Here is a 24,289-nt window from a genome sequence, read left to right as displayed (position 1 = left end):
GTTTTCAAAAGGAAGTGACTATGTAAACAATATTTATATCTTTACAGATCATAAATGCTGCACTTGCTTTGGCATCAAGACCCAAGAGTCAAGTGGTCAAAAACACCATGGATATGTATAAGCGCACATGGGAGCATTACATCCATGTTCTCACTGAAGCAGTGGATGATATCACCAGCATCGATGACTTCCTAGCTGTATCTGGTAAGTTACTTTTTTGGTCTTTTAATTCATACACATAGTATTGTCAATATTCTTTTTATAATTACCTGTGTTGGTGTGTTCATGGGTACCTGCACATGCCATGGTACATATGTAGAGATCAGAAGATAACTTTCTTCTTCTCTCCTTGCACCATATGAGTTCTAAGAATCAAATTCAAATCCTCAGGCATGGTAGAGGGTGCCTTCACCCACTGTTCTGTCTCGTCATGTTAACTATGACTATAATCAGTTTGTACAATCTAAAGGATCCTTTCTTCTTGAGTATCTGAAGGTGGGGTGCGGCTATACACTAGTGGTATAAGAGTCATTGGTGGTCTGTCTGATATTATGAATTTCATTCCTGGCGTCTTTTCAGTTGTCAACTGTCTCTGTGTCTTTAAAAGTTACTCCTGTACATTATCAAAGCATAATGGGAAGTCTTAGGCATTTCTTGTCTTTAACAACTTCACATGTCTCAATATTTAAAATTCTTAATTACCTAAAAATTACACTTAAAACTCTTGATTTTCTTATACTTGATTTCACTTCACTCAAGAAAATAAACACACACACACACACACATACACACACACACACACACATACACACACACACACACACACACACACACACACACACGAGAGAGAGAGAGAGAGAGAGAGAGAGAGAGACAGAGAGACAGAGAGACAGAGAGACAGAGAGAAAGACAGGGAGAGACAGAGACAGAGACAAATATAATATGGTAATTCAGCTCCCAATATGGGTATTTGATATTTCTAATCTAAGGAATCTAAGAAACAATGTAAACATCTATGTCAGCAGCAGATGGTGGATTTCACATTCCATATGAAGTCCAGAGGAATCTCTCATGCAGACTAGACTAGAATGGGATCCCACTAGAGTGGACACAGGCTCACAAGGCCTCTTCCTTGGAAGTGTGACTTAGATTTTGATTATTTTATTGTCAGAGCAAATAGCTACATTATTTTTTGTCATTTTCCTTACCTTAAAAGTAGCCTATTTAAAGTAAGTGACATATTTTCTTATTTAGTTTTCATAAGAGGACAATCTTAGAACATGGCACCATTCCTTTGTGATAAAGCACACATCCTCATGAATATATAATATCAGTTTATTAAGGTCTTCTGACAGAATTTATACTATTTTGGGGAATTTGTGGCTTTTGCATATCCTACTGCATCATCCTAAGCAATTATACCAGAAATATGATGCATTTTAATGCTGGATTAATTATGACTATATTATAATCACTTTAAATAACTTTATTTTTATTGAATTAAAAGCTTGAAAATATAGAAAATGTATTTAAGAAAAGATTAATAGCTCCTAATCTGGCTGATGCAACTAACTCCTAAAAGAACAATTTTATTGTTATAATTGTATTTTCAAATTCTTGTGTCACACACACACACACACACACACACACATACTCATATGCACATATATATCCTACTAATTACAGAACAGAACTTCAATGTATCAGGAATCTACATTGTATTATTAATAAAAAAAACCCAGAGCCAAGTATTGGGGTGAAGCTGAGAGAGACAGAACAAGCCACAGCTAACCTCACCTGGCCAACTTCTCAGCTAATCTTGTTTCCTCAAACTGGAAGCCTCTGTGTCCTCATCTAGAATGGGTCTCAGCTGAACTGTACTGCTAGAAGCCTGAAAGTTTTACCAGCCAAATGCTTCTAGTTTCTGGTCCTCACGCCTTATATACCTTTCTGCTTTCTACCACCACTCCCTGGGATTAAAGGCTCGCTTTGTGGGATTAAAGGTATGTGTCACCATGCCTGGCCGTTTCCAATGTGGCCTTGAACTCACAGAGATCCAGAAGGATTTCTACCTCTGGAGTGCTAGGATTAAAGGTGTGAGTGCCACCATTTTCTAGCCTTTGTATCTAGTAGCTGTTCTGTCTCTGAACCCAGACAAATTTATTAGGGTGTACAATATTTTGGGGAACACAATGCCATCACACTTCATCCCTTGCCCTCTCCTAAACCAATCAGCAGAAAAAGAATGAAACTTCTATGATTACTTTAGAATGGTGAGATAATTGATGAGGAACTGGGGCCCAGCACATGATGATAGCATGAATCTGTAACACTTGTTGATTTTTATAGCGGAAATACTCTCACGTGGACAGGTTTGAGCCACCAGTGTGCTGTCACTGAGATGAGAAAATAAGACATGCATAGAAGGAATTCTTACCAGCAGCTATAAACAGAGTCTAGAAAGTTCCTCAGCTTAGTCCTCCACATACGTCAACCTTTATGGCTGGTCACTTACCACGTGAACAAACAAAATGAGAATTTCATTATCAAAAAGAAGACAAAGAGGAAGAGGAAGAGAGTAAGTGGTTGTTGAACAAATGACCAAACAATTTTGCTTAAAACATTCTACAGTTTCCACAGATGTTCCATGCCTTGGTCTTCCTAAGTTTGTATGCTTTGGTTTCACCTGGACTCCAGGGATTCTTCTTGTCACATCAAACATTTTCAATTCGTGTTTCCATAGATGCTATTCCTAGTCAAATTGGGGGGAAAGAATAGAGCTGGTTATACACATCCTCTTAGCAAAAGCTGGAAGTCAGAGGTGGAAGGTCTCAGGCTAAGTGATAGATGAGTCTGTGCTTTCAGATGGCCCATTGTGGTTCACAAAGGTGAAATGTTGGTAGTCACCCTCAGACAGGGTGTTTTCAGGATAGACTTTTTAGAATTCTCTGGTGTGTTCAACAGTTAGAGCCTTCCCTGATGATCATTTAAGGTATGTGTTTGCATCCAGACTCTAATTCATCTACTTATCAAGTAGACCAATTAACAAATAGCCCATAAAGGACTTGAGTTGTGAATGATCATCCAGTAAAAACCAGGCTCCTGAATTTGAAGGGAACTTTTGTGGAGTTTCCAGCACTTCAGGGTCTACGGTTTTTTATAAACTGAGGAGAGAAGATGAAATTTGAGAAACTTTTTTTTATTACTACACTATCCTAAAATCTAAAAATTTTAATATAAGAATATGAGTTATCCATGTAGGAAAAACAACTTTCAATAGAAGAGTTATAGAAGGATGAATTGCAAGAGAGCTGAGACAATGTAACTATTGGGAAGAAGAGTGTGCAAGAGGAATTGGGGAGTGAATTGAAGGGAATCTACAAGCTTCTGGGTAAGCCAACTGAGTGGAGTCTACAGGCTTCGGAAACAGACTCCACTTATTAACTAAACATGGATGTTTCTTTATTGCCAAATGTGTTCTGCAAAAATAGCAACATATTGACTTAGGAATAGTACTGGAAAAAACTTGAAGATCTCTTTGACCTCCTGTCTACATAGCTCTTAAATATGTCCAGTTTTATCCATACACAGTTCTATTACTTAATGTCAAGTCTCCATCCCTTACTTGTCCTTGGAAGCTCTAACTATGCATTTGCTAAGTAAATAGTAGCATTCATTTTCTTTTAAAATTCTGTGTGTCAACATTAATTTTTCAGTGTCTTTATCTTCTCCTTTTGTTAGATGTGTTAAGTTCTGGAATTAATGGTTTGAAAATTTTTCATACTATGAAAAGTAACATTTCTCATTAATCATCACAGGACCCTGTGGCCCTGACACAGTAATACAAAGATAACTCGATACTGTCATCAAAAATGCGCTAAAAACAGCCTTTGTGTTTATGACATCATTATTGTCATGACCTTTGGCTTCTACAAAGTTGTAATCTAAATCATTTGACAAAGGAAAATTAAAATAAATAGATTTTCCATGTCTCTTCATAAATTAATTCCAAATAATCACATTATGTTAGCTGAATCAAAATGTTGAATTATTTGCCTATAAAAGACTTCTACTGGATGTGCCTCCCCATGGGAGGCCTTGCCTTCTTGTGAGGGGGAATGGGGGTTGGTTGAAGGGGAAGCAGCGGGGGAGAGGAGAGAAGAGGGACATCTCTGATTGGTGTGTAAAATGAAAAAAAAATTCTTAATAAAATAAATGAAAAAAACACTTCTAAATCTGAATGTAGTAGTTGAGAGGTAGGATAGCTAAGTGAAACTTCTGTTGATTAAAGGCATTAAATGCTTTAATATAGATATCTCTGAAATATATAATATTTTAAAGTCATGATTTATAAAACCCTAAACAAGACAGCTATATCCCAGTCCTCCTCCTGTAAGACTCAGAGAACAGTGACAAAGAATAGGAAGAAAAACTTTAAGATCCATGTTGGTATAAGGTAGCAGTAACTTTTGGACACTGCAGGGTATCTACACATATGATCTCACAGAGGCTATGCTAGAGTCCACAAGACCTGCATAATATCACACCAGACCAAAGTCTTAGCACGTGGTTGGGGAGCAGACATTTCTTACACTAGCTAAGGAGCTATTGGCAATTGATAGCTGCTGGAAGAGAAAAAGTCAGTGTTCTTTAAGGGTATGTCCTGTGATAGATAAACTATCATCAACACTTCAGTTGATGGCTACATATCCAAGATCATCTGAGCAGAATAAATAAGACTTGATGGGTTTTAAGAAATTGAGGACACAAAGTTGAGTAGGTAAGGAAGGGATTGCAGATTGTGAAGAGTTTGGGGGAGGATAATGAATTTGATCAAAACACATTGGATAAAATTCTCCTGTAAGCATATATGAGCAAATAAGAGAGGATAAATTTTATAAAATTGAGTTGAATTTTTACTGTGTATAATAAGGCAGTCTTCTATGGAATGAAAGAGGAAAGAAATACCACAAAACTCTTATTTCAGGAAACTCACAATTTAATTTATCGATCTTCTTCCAAAAGTATTATAATCACTGAAATAAAAGTCTATACAATAACACTGTTACAATGTCAGGCTATTGGGGGAAATGTTTAAAAGTAAGCTGTTTATTGAATTTTTGAAATGAATTTTTGAATGAACTGGAGAAACACACCAATTAAGAGAATCTGTGAAAGGAGCTATTTGATTTGAAGGACACAAGTCATTAATTTGAGAGATGCATGGGATCTACCTGTATATTTAGAGCCTTGAACTTTTAAAAAATGTTTTACTTTTTAGATCATAATTATATTTTTATCAATTTTTCCTTCCTTTTCCTCCTTCTAAATCCTCCCATATATCACTCCTGCTCTTTTTCAAATCCAAGGCCTCTTTTTCCATAGATTGTTTTATATGGATATGTGTGTATGTGTTTGTGTGTGTGTATATGCATGTGCATGTGTGTATTCTAAAATACATAAATATAACATGCTCACTGTATAATGTTACTTGTATGCACGTATCAGGTCTGATCATTTGGTGTCGGCTAACAAATTGGTATCCTCTTCCCCCGGGAAGACTGTTTCTCCCACTCTCAGCATCCCTTTATTTCCCATAGTTCTTTGTATAGGATTGAGGCCTCATGGGATATCCTAAATTCACTTTGGCATGTTTATTGTTAATGTCTACATTCAGCTCATGTTTAGGCAATCATATTCTTGAGACTTTATGGGTACACACTTGATGTTACATGGTGACACAATCTCAAGAAAACTCCATGATTTCCTCTCTATAAAAATCTTTCTTCCTCAGCTTCTGAAAGTTTTCATTAGTCCTGGGTGCAAAAGTTGTTTTGTAGACGTATCCTTGGGACTGTGCTCCATAACTCTGCATTTTTCTTGGTTGTGATTTTCTAAATGATTTCCATCCTTTGCAAAGAGAAGCTTCCTTAATGCTGTGGGAGGACTACATTTATCTGAGAGTATAAGGGCAAACATTTAGAATTTAGCTTAGGGATTTTTCTGTATTAGTTTAAGTGGTGATTTTAAAAGGTCCTCCTCCAAGATATATGACTTCAGTAGTGCTGTGTGGTTGGCTAGTTTTCTAGTACGAGGCATGATTCCCCTCTTGTTCATTAGGTCCTAAGTCCCAATGAGAGCTGTTGGTTTCAGCTAAGGTATATGTACCACTACTGCATCCTTACAGTGAACAATGTAATGCTGGTTTTGTGTTTCATAAGCATCATAACTAGGTGGGATTGTCTGTTGTTTCCCCCATCTGATTTTTAAGTGCAAAATCTGAAAGCCAGAAGAGCCTGGAGCAATGCATTTAACATCCAAAAACACCATGATGACCTGCCTAGACTAATATACCTGACAAAATTATGCATCACAGTTGAAGGACAAAGGAAAACTCTCCAGGATGTAAACAGCATAAAAATATTATCTAACAAACCAAGCCTAAAGAAAATGCAAAAAGTAATATACTGGGTTGAAGAGAGTAATGAATATAGCCATGAGATCCTTGAACTATTGAAAGAAAAAAATGTCATCTAAGATTTTTAAATAACAGCATGGTAGACTATTGTAGCAGGTAGCCATTCCAGCTTTGATCTGGAAGTTACAACCCCCATTGAGGCTTCGTAACTGTCATGCCTACAAGGCGGGGCCAAGAGAGGACCCTGAAGACCAGAGATCCAGATGCGCCACTTCTCTACCTCTGCTACCATCCCGGGTGGTCTAGTGGTTAGGATTCAGTGCTCTCACTACAGTGGCCCAGGTTCATTTCCAGGTTAGGGAACCAAGAGAAACAGCACATTTGGATCTCGAGTCTTCAGGGTCTCTCTTGTAGACGTGTCAGTTACCGAAGCCTCAATGGGGGTTGGAACTTCCAGATCAAAGCTGGAATGGCTACCCACTACAGACTATATTAATATTTGAATACTATATCCAGAAGCCTAGGACATTCCTGTTGAAAATGGTGATATCCTGCTAAATATGGTTCTCAGAAGTGAAAGTGAAGCTACCGAATATAACACATGGGATATAATCTTGTACAAGATGGATAGTATACCTTACATTTTTTCTACTCCTATGTCTAAAAAATTGAAGAACATGACTGGCACATAAAAGTACAGTAATCAGAAGGTGAGGGTCACCTTGCTGAAAGAATCCTATCTCAGGCTAAAATAAACCAGGTCTCTATATACTAAAAATAGAAACGCTCCTTAGAGCCCAGAGATGAAGTACAACAAAGATCTTCTATGACACTCACTAAAATCAAGGAACTGCCTTGTCATGCTTACTTTTCACCTTCCTGATCTCCAAGCTAATATTTTCATGTCGTCATATATCTCTCTTCAATCTTTATAGAGTGTGTTCAGAAACTTTATGCACAGATTTATATAAGTCATTGTATAAGTCAGAGTAAAAGGCATGTATTCAAAAATGATGGACTAGGCTCCCCAAAAGTCATCCATTATTCCTTTATTAGTAATTATACTTGAATTACTGCTTGTACTTACATGACTGAAAAGCATCTCAGCATGTGAACTGAAATGTTCACACATAATTCCATGTACTAACAGTCAAGTTCACTCAAGATGCTCTCACTGGAATGAACAATACAGATATGACAAGATCCTAGGTAGGGTATTACGCATCCATCTGTAGACAGCCACAATTGGAAGTCCTTTTTTGCCTTTGTCAAAATCAATTTGATGAACGTTTTGCCTGTCACGTTAAGGTGGAGTGGGAACAATCATCAACAGTCTTAAGTGCACTAAGGGTTTGATTTTAGACTTGTGTAACAACATGACAGATCATTCCTCAATTCTTCACATTCACCAGCTTTGTACTTAGAAAATCTATGCATGATGAACTATACATTTTTTGTAAAACATTTCCTTGAGGATGTCTCATCAACTATGCTTTCTTTATTAATAAGGAATAATCACTGGTTGTTGTGCATAATATAGTATTATGGCATGCAACAACCAGTTATATTAGCAAAGACTTCCAGCAAACCAAACAAAAATCAGTTTTTTACTTTCATTTGTGTTTATTGATGTCTGGATGTTGTCTCAACTTTAAGGGCATTTACTTTTATCAAGAAGCACATATAATTTAATTAGTGTAACTTGCATGATACAATTATGTATGTAAGGAATCCTGCAAGACATTTTAGAGAGTAGATGAAAGAATGGAAGGCAAATCTCTCCTTGCCACAAAAAATTTATCAGATCAGTAAGATCCAGGACATTTTTCCTAGGCATTGAGCTACAAATGAAGGTGAGTGACAGCAGGAGTCTTTACCTGCTTTTTTTTTTTTTCAAAAGTCTTCCCAGGAGTTAGAATTCATCCTGAGAGTGCATGGGCAAGATCTGAAAAGCACAAATCATGTATCTGGAATTGCAAGATAAACTTTGCCATAGATTTAGGGACTCTGAGAGATTCTGGGGCATTTATTAAAAGTAAATTTTTTCTAAGATCTGTGTTTTTATACTTATATGGATACCAAAATGCAACTCACAATTTCCAGAGTTGGTTCTCTCCTTTTATCATGTGGCCCTGGGATTGAACTCAGGTTGTCAGGCTTGGCCCCAGGCACCTTTACCTGATAACTGTCTTGCCAGTCCAGTGCCTGGAGAACTCTAACTAGTTAGATCTCTGCTTAAAGACTGACTCCAGAGTTCACATTATGAAAAATCCACAATTTTAGAAATGAAACTGATGGGGCTGGAGAGGAGGCTCAGAGGATGAGAGCACTGGCTGCTCTTCCAGAGGACCTGAGTTCAATTCCCAGCACCCACAACCATCTACCATGGGATCTGACGCATATGTAGAAAATGCATAAAGAAATCTTTTTTGAGGCCGGGCGGTGGTGGCGCACCCCTTTAATCCCAGCACTTGGGAGGCAGAGGCAGGCGGATCTCTGTGAGTTCGAGGCCAGCCTGGGCTACCAAGTGAGTTCCAGGAAAGGCACAAAGCTACACAGAGAAACCCTGTCTCAAAAAACCAAAAAAAAAAAAAAAAAAAAAAAAGAAATCTTTTTTGTTGTTGTTGTTTAGTTTTTCGAGACAGGGTTTCTCTGTGTAGTTTTGCACCTTTCTGGAACTCACTTTGTAGACCAGGCTGGCCTCGAACTCACAGAGATCTTCCTGCCTCTGCCTCCCAAGTGCTGGGAATAAAGGCATGTGCCACCACCGCCCGGAAATCTTTTTTTAAGAGGAAGGAAACTAAAAACTGTATTTTCCTAAGAATGTGAATTGCAGAAACAGAGTATGGTGGCAGTTTCTGGGATACTAGAGGATGGAGAGAGTGTGGATATGTTAAATAAAGGATACAGAACTTCAGCTGCATGTGAATAATCAAGAGATCTATTATATAATGGTTATGACTAACCATTATGTTATTAACAATATTTCCCATGATTTAAAATTGCTGAAAGAGTAAGATTTTAGTGCTGTTACCATAAAAATGTGTGATACAATGCATACATCAGTCTAGCTTCATTATTCTATAACATGTACATTAACAAGTTCATCTCATTATATGACATACCAGAAATATTTTCAAACTTTATGTGCACAATTAAAAAAAATCATTGTTTTCTTACAGACTGCATATTATACTTATCAAATTTTGCCACTGCAGTAACTCATAAGTTTGACATCAAGACAGTAGATTTAGTATTGGAAGAGGATGAGAAATATAGAGAAAAGTCAACTTGGAAGGAATTAAGAATAGTTATGACTGTTATCCTGCCATTCCCCTCTCATATACACAATATTTGGGAAATAAGAAGATCTCTCTGATTTTTTAAGTGGCCTCCTTCGACATGGTAATAACTCTGTCATTTCTTCATTTAATACTTATGAACAAGTATTTCATGAGTTCCTATAAGGTAATAGGCTGTTTTAAGCTAATAGAGATATAACATTCAATACAACAGACAGAAATCTCACTGTACTATTAGAGTTTACATTAAGATAAATGAGTTTAAAGTGCCTTGAACGGCATCCCTGACATGCAACTGCAAGCCTCTGTTAAAATTATATCTAGGTATTAACTGGACAACCTTTCGTTTTATTATTTGCCTTTGAGATGAAATTTAGAAAGCTCCTTTCATAGTGGGGCATGTTAATGATTAATAATATACTTTGGTAAGTTTTCTCCTAAGTTTTTCCACCCCTGTAGTTCAGGGTTTTTTGGGGGTTGGGGGAGGGGATGCTGCCAACCGGCTCCCAAATAGTGACATGGAGACTTCTTATTATTAATTATGAAAGCTCAGTCTTTAGTTTAGGCTTGTCCCACTAGCTCTTATAACTTAATTTAACTTGTTTCTGTTCATCTATGTTTTGCCTCAGGGCTTTTTAGCCTTTCTTTCATTTGGTATGTCCCACTTTCCTCCTTCCTCTGTGTCTGTCTGGCTGACTGGTCCCTGGTGTTACCCTGGAATTTTCTTCTCTGAGCCTAAATTCCTCTTCCTTTTTACTCTCCCTGCCCAGAAGTCCCACCTGTGCCTCCTGCCTAGCTATTGGCCATTTACCTTTTTCTCAGGCACGGTAAATAAATGTGGTGATATTGTGTTCCACAAAATATTGTGTACCCTAATAAACTTATCTGAGGTCAGAGAACAGAACTGGATATAGAGGCCAGAAAATGGTGGTACACACGCCTTTAATCCTATCACTTGGGAGGCAGAGATCCACATGGATCTCTGTGAGTTTAAAGCTACACTGGAAACAGCCATGCATGGTGACTCACACCTTTAATCTGAGGAAGTGATGGCAGAAAGCAGAAAGGTATATAAGGCATGAGGACCAGTACTAGATCTGGTTAAGCTTTTAGGCGTTTGAGCAGCAGTTCAGCTGGGATTCATTAAGGATGAGGACTCAGAGGCCTCCAGTCTGAGGAAACAGGATCAGCTGATGAATTGCGAGGTGAGGAAGCTGTGACTTGTTCTGCTTCTCTGATCTTCCAGCATTCAACCCAGTTTGTTTTTTATTGATAAGATCTTCTAACAATTCCTGCTACAAATAAATGCAACACATTGTTACATAGTTAAACAAATATTCTGTACACAAATTAAACACATATTTACTTAGTTAAGCTAATATTCCACAACATAAATAAATGCAATGCATCTTCACATAGTTAAACTAAAATTCCACAACACCCTCCTATTCTATCATGTGGAAACATACTTGGGTAGAGAGTTTTGTTCTTTGAAAGAGAAATAACTATCCAATCTATTACTTTGAGGGAAGGCTTTGTCCACCCACTTCACAGCAACCTTCCAGATAACAAAAATTTTACCTTGGGAGCCATGTCAAAAAATGGAAAATTCTGATGATGCCAGTTATTAGACAAGATGTATAACAAGAAAATGCTCCTACACTGGTCTTGGAAATGAAACTTTTACAATCTCCAAGATAAGCTAACCTACTAATATTATATATATGGGATATTTGTAAGAAATAGTGAGGAAAAGTCTACACATATTCTGAAGCATTTGTGTGCATATAATCTTTATGTGTTTGTTTCCATCGGGAGGAGAATGAATGAGAAGCAGCAGACTTACTTGCTGAGAGAAATAATCTTTAGATTATACACGGACAGATTTTTATAAAGCAGTGCTGAGTGGGCAAGCATCAGAGCAGGGTAGACACCATGCTCTAAGTGTACAGCAGATCACAAACAGAAGAGTCATTCTGCTGGTGGAGGTTATGTCAAATGACAATAAGAGTTCATGTATCTTTGTTTTTAAAAGTAATATTCTTATCTATTATTTGAAGATTTAATGTTTGTATGTGATGAATTCTGACATTAATTTGCCATCAGTGTCTTCTTCTACATCTCCTTGATACTCTCCAAGTTATCTCCTTCCTAACTCCATGTCTTCTTTTTAAGTTATTTATTATTATTATTTCCAAGGCCAATTAAAAGTTACAACTCTCCCAAGGAAGATCTATATGCTTTCCTGATCATGAAGCTGTGTCTTGATGTGACTTCACTGTGTCTCCTTTTTTCCATTGATGACTGTTTTTCTCTGACTTGGGAGTTCGATGGAGAGACCTATGTTAGTCAGAACTCTCCAGAGGAATGTCACTGACAGAATGAGTACAACATAGTTCTATGGTCTTTGTCTCACACAGGAGAATCCAAGAATTCACTAGTTGCTCATTCTACAAGGGCCACTGTCTCAATTGTCCCAGTCTGGCCTTCAGTATTACTGGAGAACTGCAGATCTTCAAAATATACTGGAAGCCCAAAGAACATGATTATAATATCAGTTAAGGAAGGGAATAGTAGCAGCTGCAGAATGGATGAACTTGGAAGCAAAAATGAAGACAAGGAAGAGAAATGTTATGTTTCATCCTTCAATTCCTTTTTTCTAGGCTGTCCTGGTAAAAGTGTTCCCCACATCTAGGGTGGGTCTCCCACTTCAGATAATCTGATTTGGGAGATCCCTTAGAGATGCACCCAGAAGCTGCCATTCAGTTCATTCCAGATGCAGTCAAGCTAACAAGCAAGATTAAGAATCATAAGAAGCCAGTCAGAGTGGATTTCTAAAAAATAAATGAATTGCATAAGTAAAACTAAACCAGAATGGAACATGAAAGAAGGGAATGGAGAGATGGTTCAGTGGTTAAGAGTGTTTATTGTTCTTATAGAGGATCTAAGTTTGATTCTGATCAGTCACATTGGGCAGTTTATAGTCAACCGTAACTGTACATCCACGCCCACTGAGATCTGATACCCCTGCCAACCTCATGCACCAGCTCTCATGGAGAGAGACACACACCTATACATTTTAAAATACAAGTCTGCAAAAAATAAAATTATATCTAAAATTATTATACACACACACATATATACACATATGTATATATATCCAGTGAAAATATTTTTTTTTGAGGCTGATGGGTTATTTTCCATACATATTATGATTTCAGCTTTTGTTAAACATTTGTAACTTTGTTAAACAAAGTCAAAGTGAATAGAAACTAAATGTAAAGATATAGGGGCAGTGGCATAGATGATAGTGTGCTGGGACACAGAGATCATCCTTTGCTATATGGTGAGTTCAAGTCCTCAGGGAATACATAAAACCCAGTCTCAAAATTGAAAACAAACAAACAAAAAAGGTAAATGAGTAAATAAATTAATAAGTAAATACATAAGAAGACAAAGTAAAACACAAATATAAGTGGGTGGATAGATAGATAGATAGATAGATAGATAGATAGATAGATAGATAGATAGATAGAGATATATAGATTATAGATAGATTTTTGAAATGTGGTTTCTCTCTGTAACAGCCCTGGATGTCCTGGATCTTGCTCTCTAGACCAGGTTGGCCTCAAACTCACAGAGATCCACCCATCTCTGCCTCCCAAGTGCTGGGATTAAAGGCACGTGTTGCCATGTCCCAGCAGGAAAATACTTTTTAAAGGTAAAAATCTCCAAACTTGTACTGCTCATAGGTTCACAATTGTAGAATAGTATTCAGTGAGATTTTATATCATTTATACATTCCTCTTTGGTGGATACAGTAGAATAAAATAGATTCCTTTAAAATATTGTTTTGAAGATTTTCAAGTCTTTAATAAAATATGTATGTATATAAACATAAACAACACAGTCTTCCTGTACCAGGTCATTGTATTTCAGTTTTCCTCATACTTCTCATCCTAGGCATAGTTGATATGCTTTGTTTTGGCTTTCATAGGCTTTTACAATTTACCCACTAAGATTTTGATTGAAGCGTTTTTTTCTTGATGAGTAGATCTACACAACAGACAATTTTCTCTCCTTAGATTAGGAAGTGTAGATCATCAAAATAATCAGCATCTCCCCCAGATGTAACATATGCCCACTCTAGGATATGCGAACTCAAAGTGAAAGCTGAGAACGTTCTCATAGGAGCAGAGGAGACATAAAAATGATTTCCTTTGCTTCTGTGGGCAGGGTGCTCTTGATCGAAAGCAAAGTGGGAATGAATGTCTTTGAAGCAAGCATCTAATTAACACTCTGGAACTGACAAGCTAATCATTTCTTATGTCAATAAACAAAGATTACTTTCACTCCAGGGATACAATGGTAAATGAGGATCAGTGAACTTACACACAGGTTCTACACTCTAGTGGGGAAAACAAGCCTGTAAAGGGTGTTTAATGTGTGAGAAGACAGGTTATGTCAGACAAGCCACAAAGTTTATCTTTCTATCAGCAAAGGGATTGTGTGACAACCAGTATTTGACACTCACCATTTTCAGTTGTTACTTCAATTTCTTATCACCCTTTGATTGGGTTTAGCATGCAGTATCTAATTATAAGGATTGACATGACAATGAAAATAAGATGCAAAACACAGTCCCGGTCCATCATAGAAGTCTTTGTTTTCACCTCTATAATAACTAGACATGCTTACAAATAACCTACTTCTCCATGACATTTTTTAAGAGTGTAAATAGAAAGGGTTTACCAAAAAATCACTTTATATACATTAATTTGTCAGTCATTTTCCAGCTTTTTTTTTTAATCTTCAAGATTTTCTTGAACGGAATCATTTGGTTTGAGGCCTGAAACTTTCCCAATACAGATACTGGATTGTCAAATCATAACTGTAGGAGATTACCCAAATCCTAAAGTAAAATACCAATATATTTGATGCCTTCGAATATCCAATGTTTAATTGTAATAAATGTTTTTTTTTTAAATATTCAGTGACCTCCAGTGCAACTGGTATATATTTTTCATAATCTTTTAAGTAATTTATTCAACTTGAAGATATTATAGAATTCAGCTTGGGAGACAGATTAAAATAGTGTATGTGGGAAATTTCTACTGGAGAAATAAAAAATTCATACCTGCTTTTTAGATATCACATTATTCAATATTCTATAAGAGCAATGTTAAATTTCTATCCAGCGTCCACTTCATATTTGCATTATGTATATGACAGTGATTCTATGTGCTTTAACAAATTGCACATAAATGATTGACAACTAAATCCATCGTAAATTCAGTGAGAAAGAAATAGCCTTTGACCCGACTGTCATTAAATTTAGCCATATATTATGGTTCTTATATATGGTGCTTCTTAACCACTGGTTTTTACTCTAACATCATATTGGGTCTTTTTTTTTTTTTAAGTTACTACAGGAATGGTTAAAAAGTATCTAAAATAATAAGGCAAATAAAATTTTATAGTTTTTTTTTTTTTTTTTGATTTTCAAGACAGGGTTTATCTGTGTAGCTTTGCGCCTTTCCTGGAACTTGCTCTGTAGACCAGGCTGGCCTCGAACTCACAGAGATCCACCTGTCTCTGCCTCCCGAGTGCTGGGATTAAAGGCGTGCGCCACCACCGCCCGGCAAAATTTTATAGTTTTATGAAAAATATGTGATGGCCTTAATAATTGAAGATCCATTAAGAGTGCATGGTATACATTTTGGTTTATGCTTCTAACAGCAATTTCTCAGCATATGTGCATACCTATGTGTATATTTTTGCTTTGTATTTTTTGCCTTTGTGCACTTGAAAAATTCTGTTTTCCACAAATTTATGTCATATCATCGATTCCAAAACATTTAGTAGCCCCATAGATACTTTTTTGTTTCATGTTACATGTAGAGTAGATTAAGCATGTACAATTATAGTGAATATAACTTGGCGCAGAGAATTCCTCCATGGATCAAATTCTGAATGATAACAAATAGCAGTATTATTTTTTCTAAATAGACTCTAGACTGGTAACTCTTTCAATATTGTTGCTCTTTTAGTTGTTGAGTCAAATAATTAACCAAATGTCAAATCATTTACTCTATGAATCTTTGGTTTCCCATATACACAAAGCTGGGTAATTTATTGGAATTAGTGTGAGGCAGAATGAAAATTCTTCAGATCTATATTGAACAATGGTTTGTGTGGAAAATGAGATCATTTTAACCTTTTTCACTCAATTTAATAAGATTCTGGAAGGATGCTTAATTAACAGGGTGGAGGTGAGATTACCTAAAACACCAGATTGATGAAGATGGGGTCTGAGAAGGAGGAGCTACAGGCTGCTGGAACTCAGGGAAGGGCAGCACATCCCATTGCTGCTGTGATTCTGTATACATCACTTCTGCAGATGATTTGCAAACTCTTTAATTGAGTCCATTTTTTTTTTTTGCAAATAAGCTCATTTCTATAGGTGTAACCTCCAATAGTGATATAGAACAGACTTCACTTAGATTTCACTCCAGTCACCCAACATGGGCTCTTTGCAAAAGCAGACGGTCTTTCTAACATAAGTATTCTAGACAGACTGCAAATTTTAGGTCTAGCTATGCAAAGTGATTTTCTTGTTGGTATAGTATTGCTTCCAAATCAAGGTTTCCTCCAGCTCTGTAATTGCATGGAATAATCACCCTGTGCCTTTCACCAATGTAGGATATGCAGCTCATTTCCCAATTGCTGAAGGTTTTCGTGCCCAGATCTTTATTTCCTAATGTAAAATCTGATGTGTTTTAAATTTGATTTTGTAATTTGCTGAACTTAATTTTTTCTGCTTAATTAGGCACTAACAAGTAATGCAATATGTGATTTTTATCTTTCAAGCACTTTATGACATGAACCTACATGATTTTCATGATAGCAGAGGGGGAAACTTGAATGCTTTTCAGAAAAAAAAATATAGTAATTAAATGAAAATTGTGTCCTTTGCCACACTTTTAATGTGTGCTGGCCAAGCACTACCAAACTGCCATCAATTTCAAGTAGTAAGTAAGAATTCCTTTTTTTCTTGGCCAGAGAGAGGCATATGAGATCTCATCAGGAAGTTTATGTTCACTCTAATTTTATCATGGCTCTGAGTTTGTCCCCTTTAAAAGTATAAAGGAAGTATTTCTGCTGGGTATAATTTTCCATAATTTGTTGTGTTAATTAAAAATAAATACCATCAAAATATTGTACTAATATCATTAATGTTATTTATTTATTGAACAGAATTAAGAATATTATATTTGGGAGTTAAATGTAGGCTACATTCACTGCTAATAAAATGTCACATTTATTCTTTTTAACCCAGACAGTGACCCATTTATTTTAGGACAGAATTTAAAACACTGTTATATCATATACATTTGGGAGCTGATCCTTAGAAGAAAGAGCTGTAGGCATGGTCTTTTGATATATAGTTTGTCTGCAAGGATAATCCAATTGCTGTGGGGCTTTTCCTATCCACATCTTTCTTTGCTTTATGATTGGTACATTTCCAACTTGTGCTCTTCTCTATTTTTTTTTGAAATGTGTCACAAGTGCAAATTATGTGTGGGAAGATGGAGAATTGTTAAGTTTGTCCTGTTATGGGACTGTAATCTATTCCCCACACAAAGCTAAAGAGCATGAATGTTCTCCATCGTTCCCGTGCCTTCATGGTCCGAGAGTAATTTTCATCTTAAATATGTAATAAGAAATGCCAATCAGATAAAGTTTGTTCATACTTAAAAGAAAACAATGCCCTACACAGGATGGACTTTAATTCTTCTCATCCTACTCAGCAAAAATACCATTATTATCCAACCACATTCTCTTTTAGGCATTTTTTCCCTTTATTTTACATACCAACTGTAGTTTCCCTTTCCTTCTCTCTTTCAGTTCCCTCCCCTCACCTCCCTTCTGCTGGCCCTGATCCTCTTCTCCTCCATTCAGAAAGGGGCAGGCCTCAGGTGGGGAGTATCATGCACCAGGGACAGGTCCTGATCCCACTGCTAAGGGCCCCACAAACAGACCAAGCAACACAACTGTCACCCACACGCAGAGGGCCTAGGTTTGTCCTGTGCAGGCTTCCTAGCTGTCAGTCTGGAGTCCCTGAGCTCCAAGGAGCTTGGGTCAGCTGTCTCTGTTTGTTCTCCCATCATGATCTTGATCCGCTGGCTCATATAATTCCTGCCCCCTCTCTTCAACAGGACATCCACAGCTCAGCCCAGTGCTTGGTTGTGGATCTCAGTATCTGCTTCCATCAGTTACTGGATGAAGATTCTAGTATGACAATTAGGGTAGTCACCAATCTGATTACAGGAGAAGACCAGCTCAGGCACCCTCTCCATTATTGCTAGGAGTCTTAGCTGGGGTCATCCTTATGAATTCCTGGGAGTTTCCCTGGCACCAGGTTTCTCCCTAATCCCAAAATGGCTTCCTCTATCAAGAGATCTCTCATTACTCTCCTCATCCATGCTGACCCCCAAATGGACCACCTGGATCCCTCATGTTCTCATTACCCCACCCCCTACCCCCTATCCCTTACCTCCTACCCCCTACCCCAACCCTAAGTTTACCCAGGAGATCTCATCTATTTCCCCTTCCCAGAGAAATCCATGTGTCTCTCTTAGGGTTCATGGCTAAGCATTTCTATTTTAACTAATGTATTATTAGTGTATTGTTGTATATGTGTGTATGTGCTCTCATACACATGCACACATGATGTATGTGTATGTTTGTACTCACATGCCATGGCACAGGTTATGGAGATGACTTTGACTTGGTGGAGTGAGTTCTCTCTTTCTGCCTTCACATGGACACCAGGGATGGAACTCAAGTTACCGTTGTGGTGATACAGCAGGAACCTTTCTCTCTGAGCCATTTTGCTGGCCCTAAACCTTTCTTATCTGAACATTGTACATGAACCTTTATAACTCTTTACCATAACTTTTATGCATTTTTATGTTATTTTACTTATGTTTGTATCTTTTCTTCTCTCAGTTTTTAGAAAAACTTCTTTGGGTGAGAATTCTTAATTATTTAAAAAGTGTTTCCTGAAATTTATATATTATGTTCTAAACCTTAGTGACCCATAATTTGACTCACCTTCGGTGCTTCAGAAAGTGACTGTATTTATAGAAAGAATATTTAAAGAAATTAATTAAGTCAAGATCATTAGGAAGAGTCATCTAATATGACCAGTGTCCTATAGAAGAGGGAATAAGGATGCTGACACACTCAACAAAGTATAAGTGAAGACACAGATAGGAGGAGCATCTGCAGATTCTGACTGAGAGGTCTCAGTAAAACCTAAAACTACTAATGTTTTAATTTCAGTCTTTTAACCTCCAGAAACCTAAGAAAGTAAGTGCTATTTGCTAAGCCTCCCAGGATATGGATTCTGTCTCTGGCTGTCCTAAAAATGGGATTAGATTTCTTCATCCACGTTCCTGGCCACTTAGTACAGACCTTGCAACATCTCTGTAAAGAACACTAAATTATTTCTTATAGAGTTTATTCTATGCCAACTAAAATGTGTTTTTTTTTTTTTTTTTTTTTTTTTTTTTACTTCTAAAGTGCAAGAACACAGAACAATCCTCTCTTTGATCTTTTCAATGAAGAACTAAACATCAACCACACTTTCATGGTCTTACTGTCTTTCTACTATTGATAATGCAGTTCCGTTAGAGTCCTCTAGCTTGTTTAATTTTGATATAGATCAGATGTTAAGATTTACACATGTGCTTCCTCCTTGTTTGGGGCATTTAACCAAAACTAAAATCACTTGCTCACCATCCTTTGTGAAGGTATATTATATATTATTTTAACATATAACTTTATTTTTTGTTTTACTTTGAACAAAATATGGTTATTTCTGAACATCTGACATCTACTACACTGTCAGAGTGTCCTAGGAAAATTTAAAAAACTATAGTCTCCTTTTTTGGGTATTGCCATGATTTTCAGTATAGAAATGGTAATACTAAACGTTGTTTCCTTAGGATTTTCATGAAAGGATTCCTTTATGCAATCTATAGTGTATATTATTTAGCTAAATGTCTAATTAACTGGAGGAGGAAGTGAAAATGATACAAGAAATAATGTAAAAATATGATCTTTTTATCTACTTTCCTATTCTGTAAAGTTGCTAGGAAATTGTCTTAGATTGCTGTCATTACTGTCTGATGGAAAGAGTTTCTATAAATGAGCTAAGTTTCTATAAAATGAAATTCCAAGCCAGTGCTCCTTTTCTCTATGCTAAAGCTTAGTTGAATTTCCCAATTACAAGATATTTTGTAGTCTTGTAGCAATGAGGACTATGTACGTAATCAGAGCTCTGCTGTTGATTAATAATGCATTGATCCCTGTATGTTATAGAGCTGTATCTATATTTGAATATTTAAGATATATGTCAATATTATATTTTGCTCACATTTATTAATTGGGTCTGTTTAAATCAAAGTGGTTTATTTACCTTTTTATCCTCAAATAATTTGATTCTAGAATATAGCTGCTAAATTGATGAGGTGGATAAAAATCTCTGAGAGGAAATGGGATGGCTCAAGGATGACCTAATCATCCTGAGTCATGGAGGTTTATATCTCAGCCATGATACTCTAGTGAAAATATTAATGTACAAGTAATTATATATATTTAATTGAAAGCCAGTATGGTTTACAGTGGCAGGTATTGGATCCATATTGGAGGACTCATGGTGAAGCACATCATATGGGCACAATTTATTCCCTCATCTTTGTTTGACATATTAAAATAGAATGACAGACAACTTATGTACTAATCTTGCAAAGAAAATTTCTATTTTTTCACATGCTGCCTTTCACTGAAACGGCCTTGAGAAGATTGTTTAACATCTTTTGATTAATTATTTTATAAAATAAGAGTAGTAATTTCTCCATGACAAGATATCCTATGAGAAAAAATAAATCATGCTGTTTAGCCCAGACCAGCTTTGAACTGATGATTCAACAGCCTAAGCCTCCTTGAGTGCTGGAATTATAGGTACATGTTATCATGCCAGGCTTAGTAACCCATTTGTAAAATATAATAGACAATGTTTACGGAGGTGTATAGCAGAGCAACTATGCCAGAGGTCTGTCAGTGATAAATCAAAATTACTTGCAAATGGGTTTTCAACCTTCTTCCATTTTGTATAAACATTGCTTTTTAAAATACTTCTTCCCTGAACCTTCCAATCGCTCAGTTATTTCCTTTACTTTATCTGCTACCCCCTTTCTGTTAGTCCTGAGAGACAGATTGCTAATATGTTATTCTAAGTGACCAATGTTACCCAATGTCCAAGTTCTTTGTTGATGTGAATTGCGAACTTTAGACATAATCTTGTGCATTTTAGAAGACTGACGGGCATTAATTTTTATAAGGTGTTTATAATATTACAAACAGTGGCTTCTCATAGTCTCTGTAATACTGTGTAATAAATGGTGTGTATATCCTGGAATGCAACCTGGCAATATCCACATCATGCTTCTTGTTGTTCAGCTGGTAGTCATGTCCACTTTTTAGTCATTTGAAAAATTCTCACTCTATTTAATATTTGAAAATGCCATTCATGAAAACCATGGCTTCCAGTTCTCCACAGAAAGACTTATATTCATAGCAGTGGAGGGTTTTAGGCATATCCATACCAGATTTTAATGTACCGGGTGGATACTCAAAAATACTAACCCTCAAAAAGGTCAGTGAACAAAGAGATGGAAACTATTACTTCCCTAGCCATTGGTGTGCAGGCATTGGGAAGAGCAGAGGGATGTAGATTTGGGAGGGTCATTTCAGCACGATGGGTCTGGAAAGCTATTGCCAGCCCTGCCATTCCTTTGCCTTTGTGGCTCTGTCCTTCACTGTAGTTTTACAATAGATGTGAAAATGACATTATAAAGTTCTTTTGTATGGTACAGCATACTGAATTCTTATTAATTGGGGGAGGAAGCATGCTTTGGTTAGAACATTAGTTTCCTGTTTCATTATTGTGTCGCCACTGATCTTTTAATTGTTTCACATGAATATATTTTTTGCTGCTTGCTTCATTCTTGCATCTTACTCTTTGTAAATTTGATCTAGCAATTAGTGCTACTCTCACTCCATTTCCTATTTCACTAGATACGATCTGTGCTCCATAGTTCAATTTTCTATGTTCACAGCAGTTTTCAATTTCTTTTTCAATACAAGTCATGCAAGCCTCTTTTGGTGTCAGAGAAGAATAAAGAAAGGGATGAACCCAGCTGCTTAGGCTGGACGGTGAGAAATCAGATGACAGAGCAAAGAATCACAGAACCATTCAACTCCTACTTAGTTTCTGCCTTTTCTATCAAGAAAGATGATCTTAAAACTAGATGGGGTGAAAACAACTATGGTTACCGGGATGGAAGCCCAACTGGTGGTACAGTACCTGACTGTTTTAACTTACTTCAAGACTCTGGATAGCCAAATCGCATCCCCGAATTCTGAGAGAATCAGTAGATGTTGATGGAGAGCAACTTCTACTTATTTTGTGGACTCCTCAGGAACAACAGTAATGCTTGGAAACTGAAGGGAAAATTCTCTTCTGTTTTTCAAAAAACACTGACGGGGACATGATTAGTTGTTAATGCCAGTTGTAGAATTTCAGCAGATTTCCAGAATAGATGTTTAGAAAAAAACAGATGTGAAAAAAAAAAGATATCATGAAACAAAGAAGATGATGAATTTGCTGGAAGCAGCCTCTCTATGTTAAGGTTCTTTGTTGGTACTACTACGAAAGAAATAGATGGAGAGAATTCGCACAAAAGAATGGTTTGTAGAGATGTCCAAGACATTTCATATAGTCCTGAGTTCCTCGGGAGAAATGAGATAGATACAAAGTCAAATAGTGCCGATTAAGATATCTATTTTTATTTGGGAAAGAGAAAGTAACATGCTTGAAACAACTGGTGACATATTAACATGTAAACATATTGTAAAATGAACAGAGAGATTAATAAGAGTAATTGCTAGTGGATTAATGAGGTAAAATTGAAAAAAAAAATAAATGGATCTTGATGGGTAGAATTTACTCTGGTCTAAAGACTATAATAGGGTCGCCCATGGTGATGCAGTACTTCAGTGTCCACACTCAAGAAGCTGAAGGCTGGAGGGTTGTGAAGTTGATGCCATATTGGGCTACATAGGGAGTACCAGGTCACACGGGCTGGACAGCAAGAACCTGTCTCAACAATAAAAACGCAACTAAAGTGGTGAAGAAAAGGGACATTCACAACAGAGAGAGTAAAGAGACTGTCCACATCACTCATTTTCTTGTTTATAGTCCAGCAATTAAGACTAAATGTCCATATTATACTCTATTCTATGTGCTCCCCTGGGTATAAATAAATATGTTTACATTTGTCCCAATGAAGCTCGAGAGGGTTTCAAAGACATTTTTATGAACTATTACCACTGGACTGTATTAATTGGAGAACAATTCATACAATAGGCCATTTTGCTTTTATTTGCCACAAGGTCTTCTGACCTATCTTTACCTGTTTTTTTTTTTTTCCCAAACACTAAAGAATGGATAGCATATGAACTTACTGTGACATTTAGTGCATTTTTGCAGGATTTTCTTCAGGGCTACGGACAAGACACAGTGGTGTATATCCAAGTGTGCACATGCATGTTGGCATGCATTGGAACAGGTACTATGTAGGTGTACATATGCATGCATTGGAATAGATGTCTTTGAGTCTTCAAGAATCTATTGTCTTGCCATACCTCCTTAATTGTGTCTTTTTTTATTTTGTGAGCTCTTTGCTTAAGTATTGGCAACATAAGACTTGAGGAAATGTACTAGGAACTGTTAAACTAGACAATAGGTTGAGAGCGGGAAATAAAACATGCCTGCAGCTTCAAATGAGAAAAGTGCTTTTCTCACTATATTTCCTATTCATTCTGGATCACCAAGTGGTGTAACTAGATAGAAGGAGCATAGAGAACTATCTAGATGTTCTATCCAGCAATTTTTCTTCATGGGGAGCCTGAGAAAAGAGAACACAGGCATCAAACACATGTTTCTGCTAAATTTTAGTTTGATTGCCCATAATTTCCTGTTCAATTGCCTGATTTCACAAGCAAAGAAATTTGATCAGGGAACTAACAATGAGAACTTCCCTAATCTTATTACAGATTTGTTTTGAAAATTACTTTTTACTCATTATTAAATCACACATGGCTCAGGAATTTACATAAATTCTTTATTAATACATTTACAATTTTGACCTACATAAGATTATAAAATATAAGCTTTTATATTGATTACATCATGTTGAAATAATCTTCCTTTTATGTCCTGAAAAACTATCTTACTTAGTTCAAAGGATGTAAGTCTTCAAATTTAAATGAACATGTTCTTGTCTCCTTTTAATTTTTAACATTTGCTGATATTCCTTTTAAACCTTTTGTCTTATAAATTTGAAATATATGGCAAACAAATACCTTTGCTGTGAAATATTTTAAGGAAATATTATGCAAATCATTATTTTATGGGAAATATTAGAATTTTACAAAA

General features: G+C 36.5%; 1 protein-coding gene across 3 annotated transcripts in view; it reads left to right on the top strand.

Annotated features, from left to right (window-relative positions):
- Ctnna3 (catenin alpha 3) overlaps positions 1-24,289 on the top strand; it is a 1,489,259-nt gene that overhangs the window by 1,005,494 nt on the left and 459,476 nt on the right. For all 3 annotated transcript variants that reach the window (XM_037199948.1, XM_037199947.1, XM_028881063.2), the window contains exon 11: positions 48-204. In XM_037199948.1, coding sequence (XP_037055843.1) covers positions 48-204 — 157 coding nt within the window. The remainder of the gene's footprint in view (positions 1-47; positions 205-24,289) is intronic.

Source organism: Peromyscus leucopus, chromosome 16_21, assembly GCF_004664715.2.
Source record: "Peromyscus leucopus breed LL Stock chromosome 16_21, UCI_PerLeu_2.1, whole genome shotgun sequence".
In the NCBI taxonomy this organism is placed as follows: domain Eukaryota; kingdom Metazoa; phylum Chordata; class Mammalia; order Rodentia; family Cricetidae; genus Peromyscus; species Peromyscus leucopus.
The sequence above is the reverse complement of the archived record's forward strand: the minus strand, read 5'-3'. Positions and strand labels throughout refer to the sequence as shown.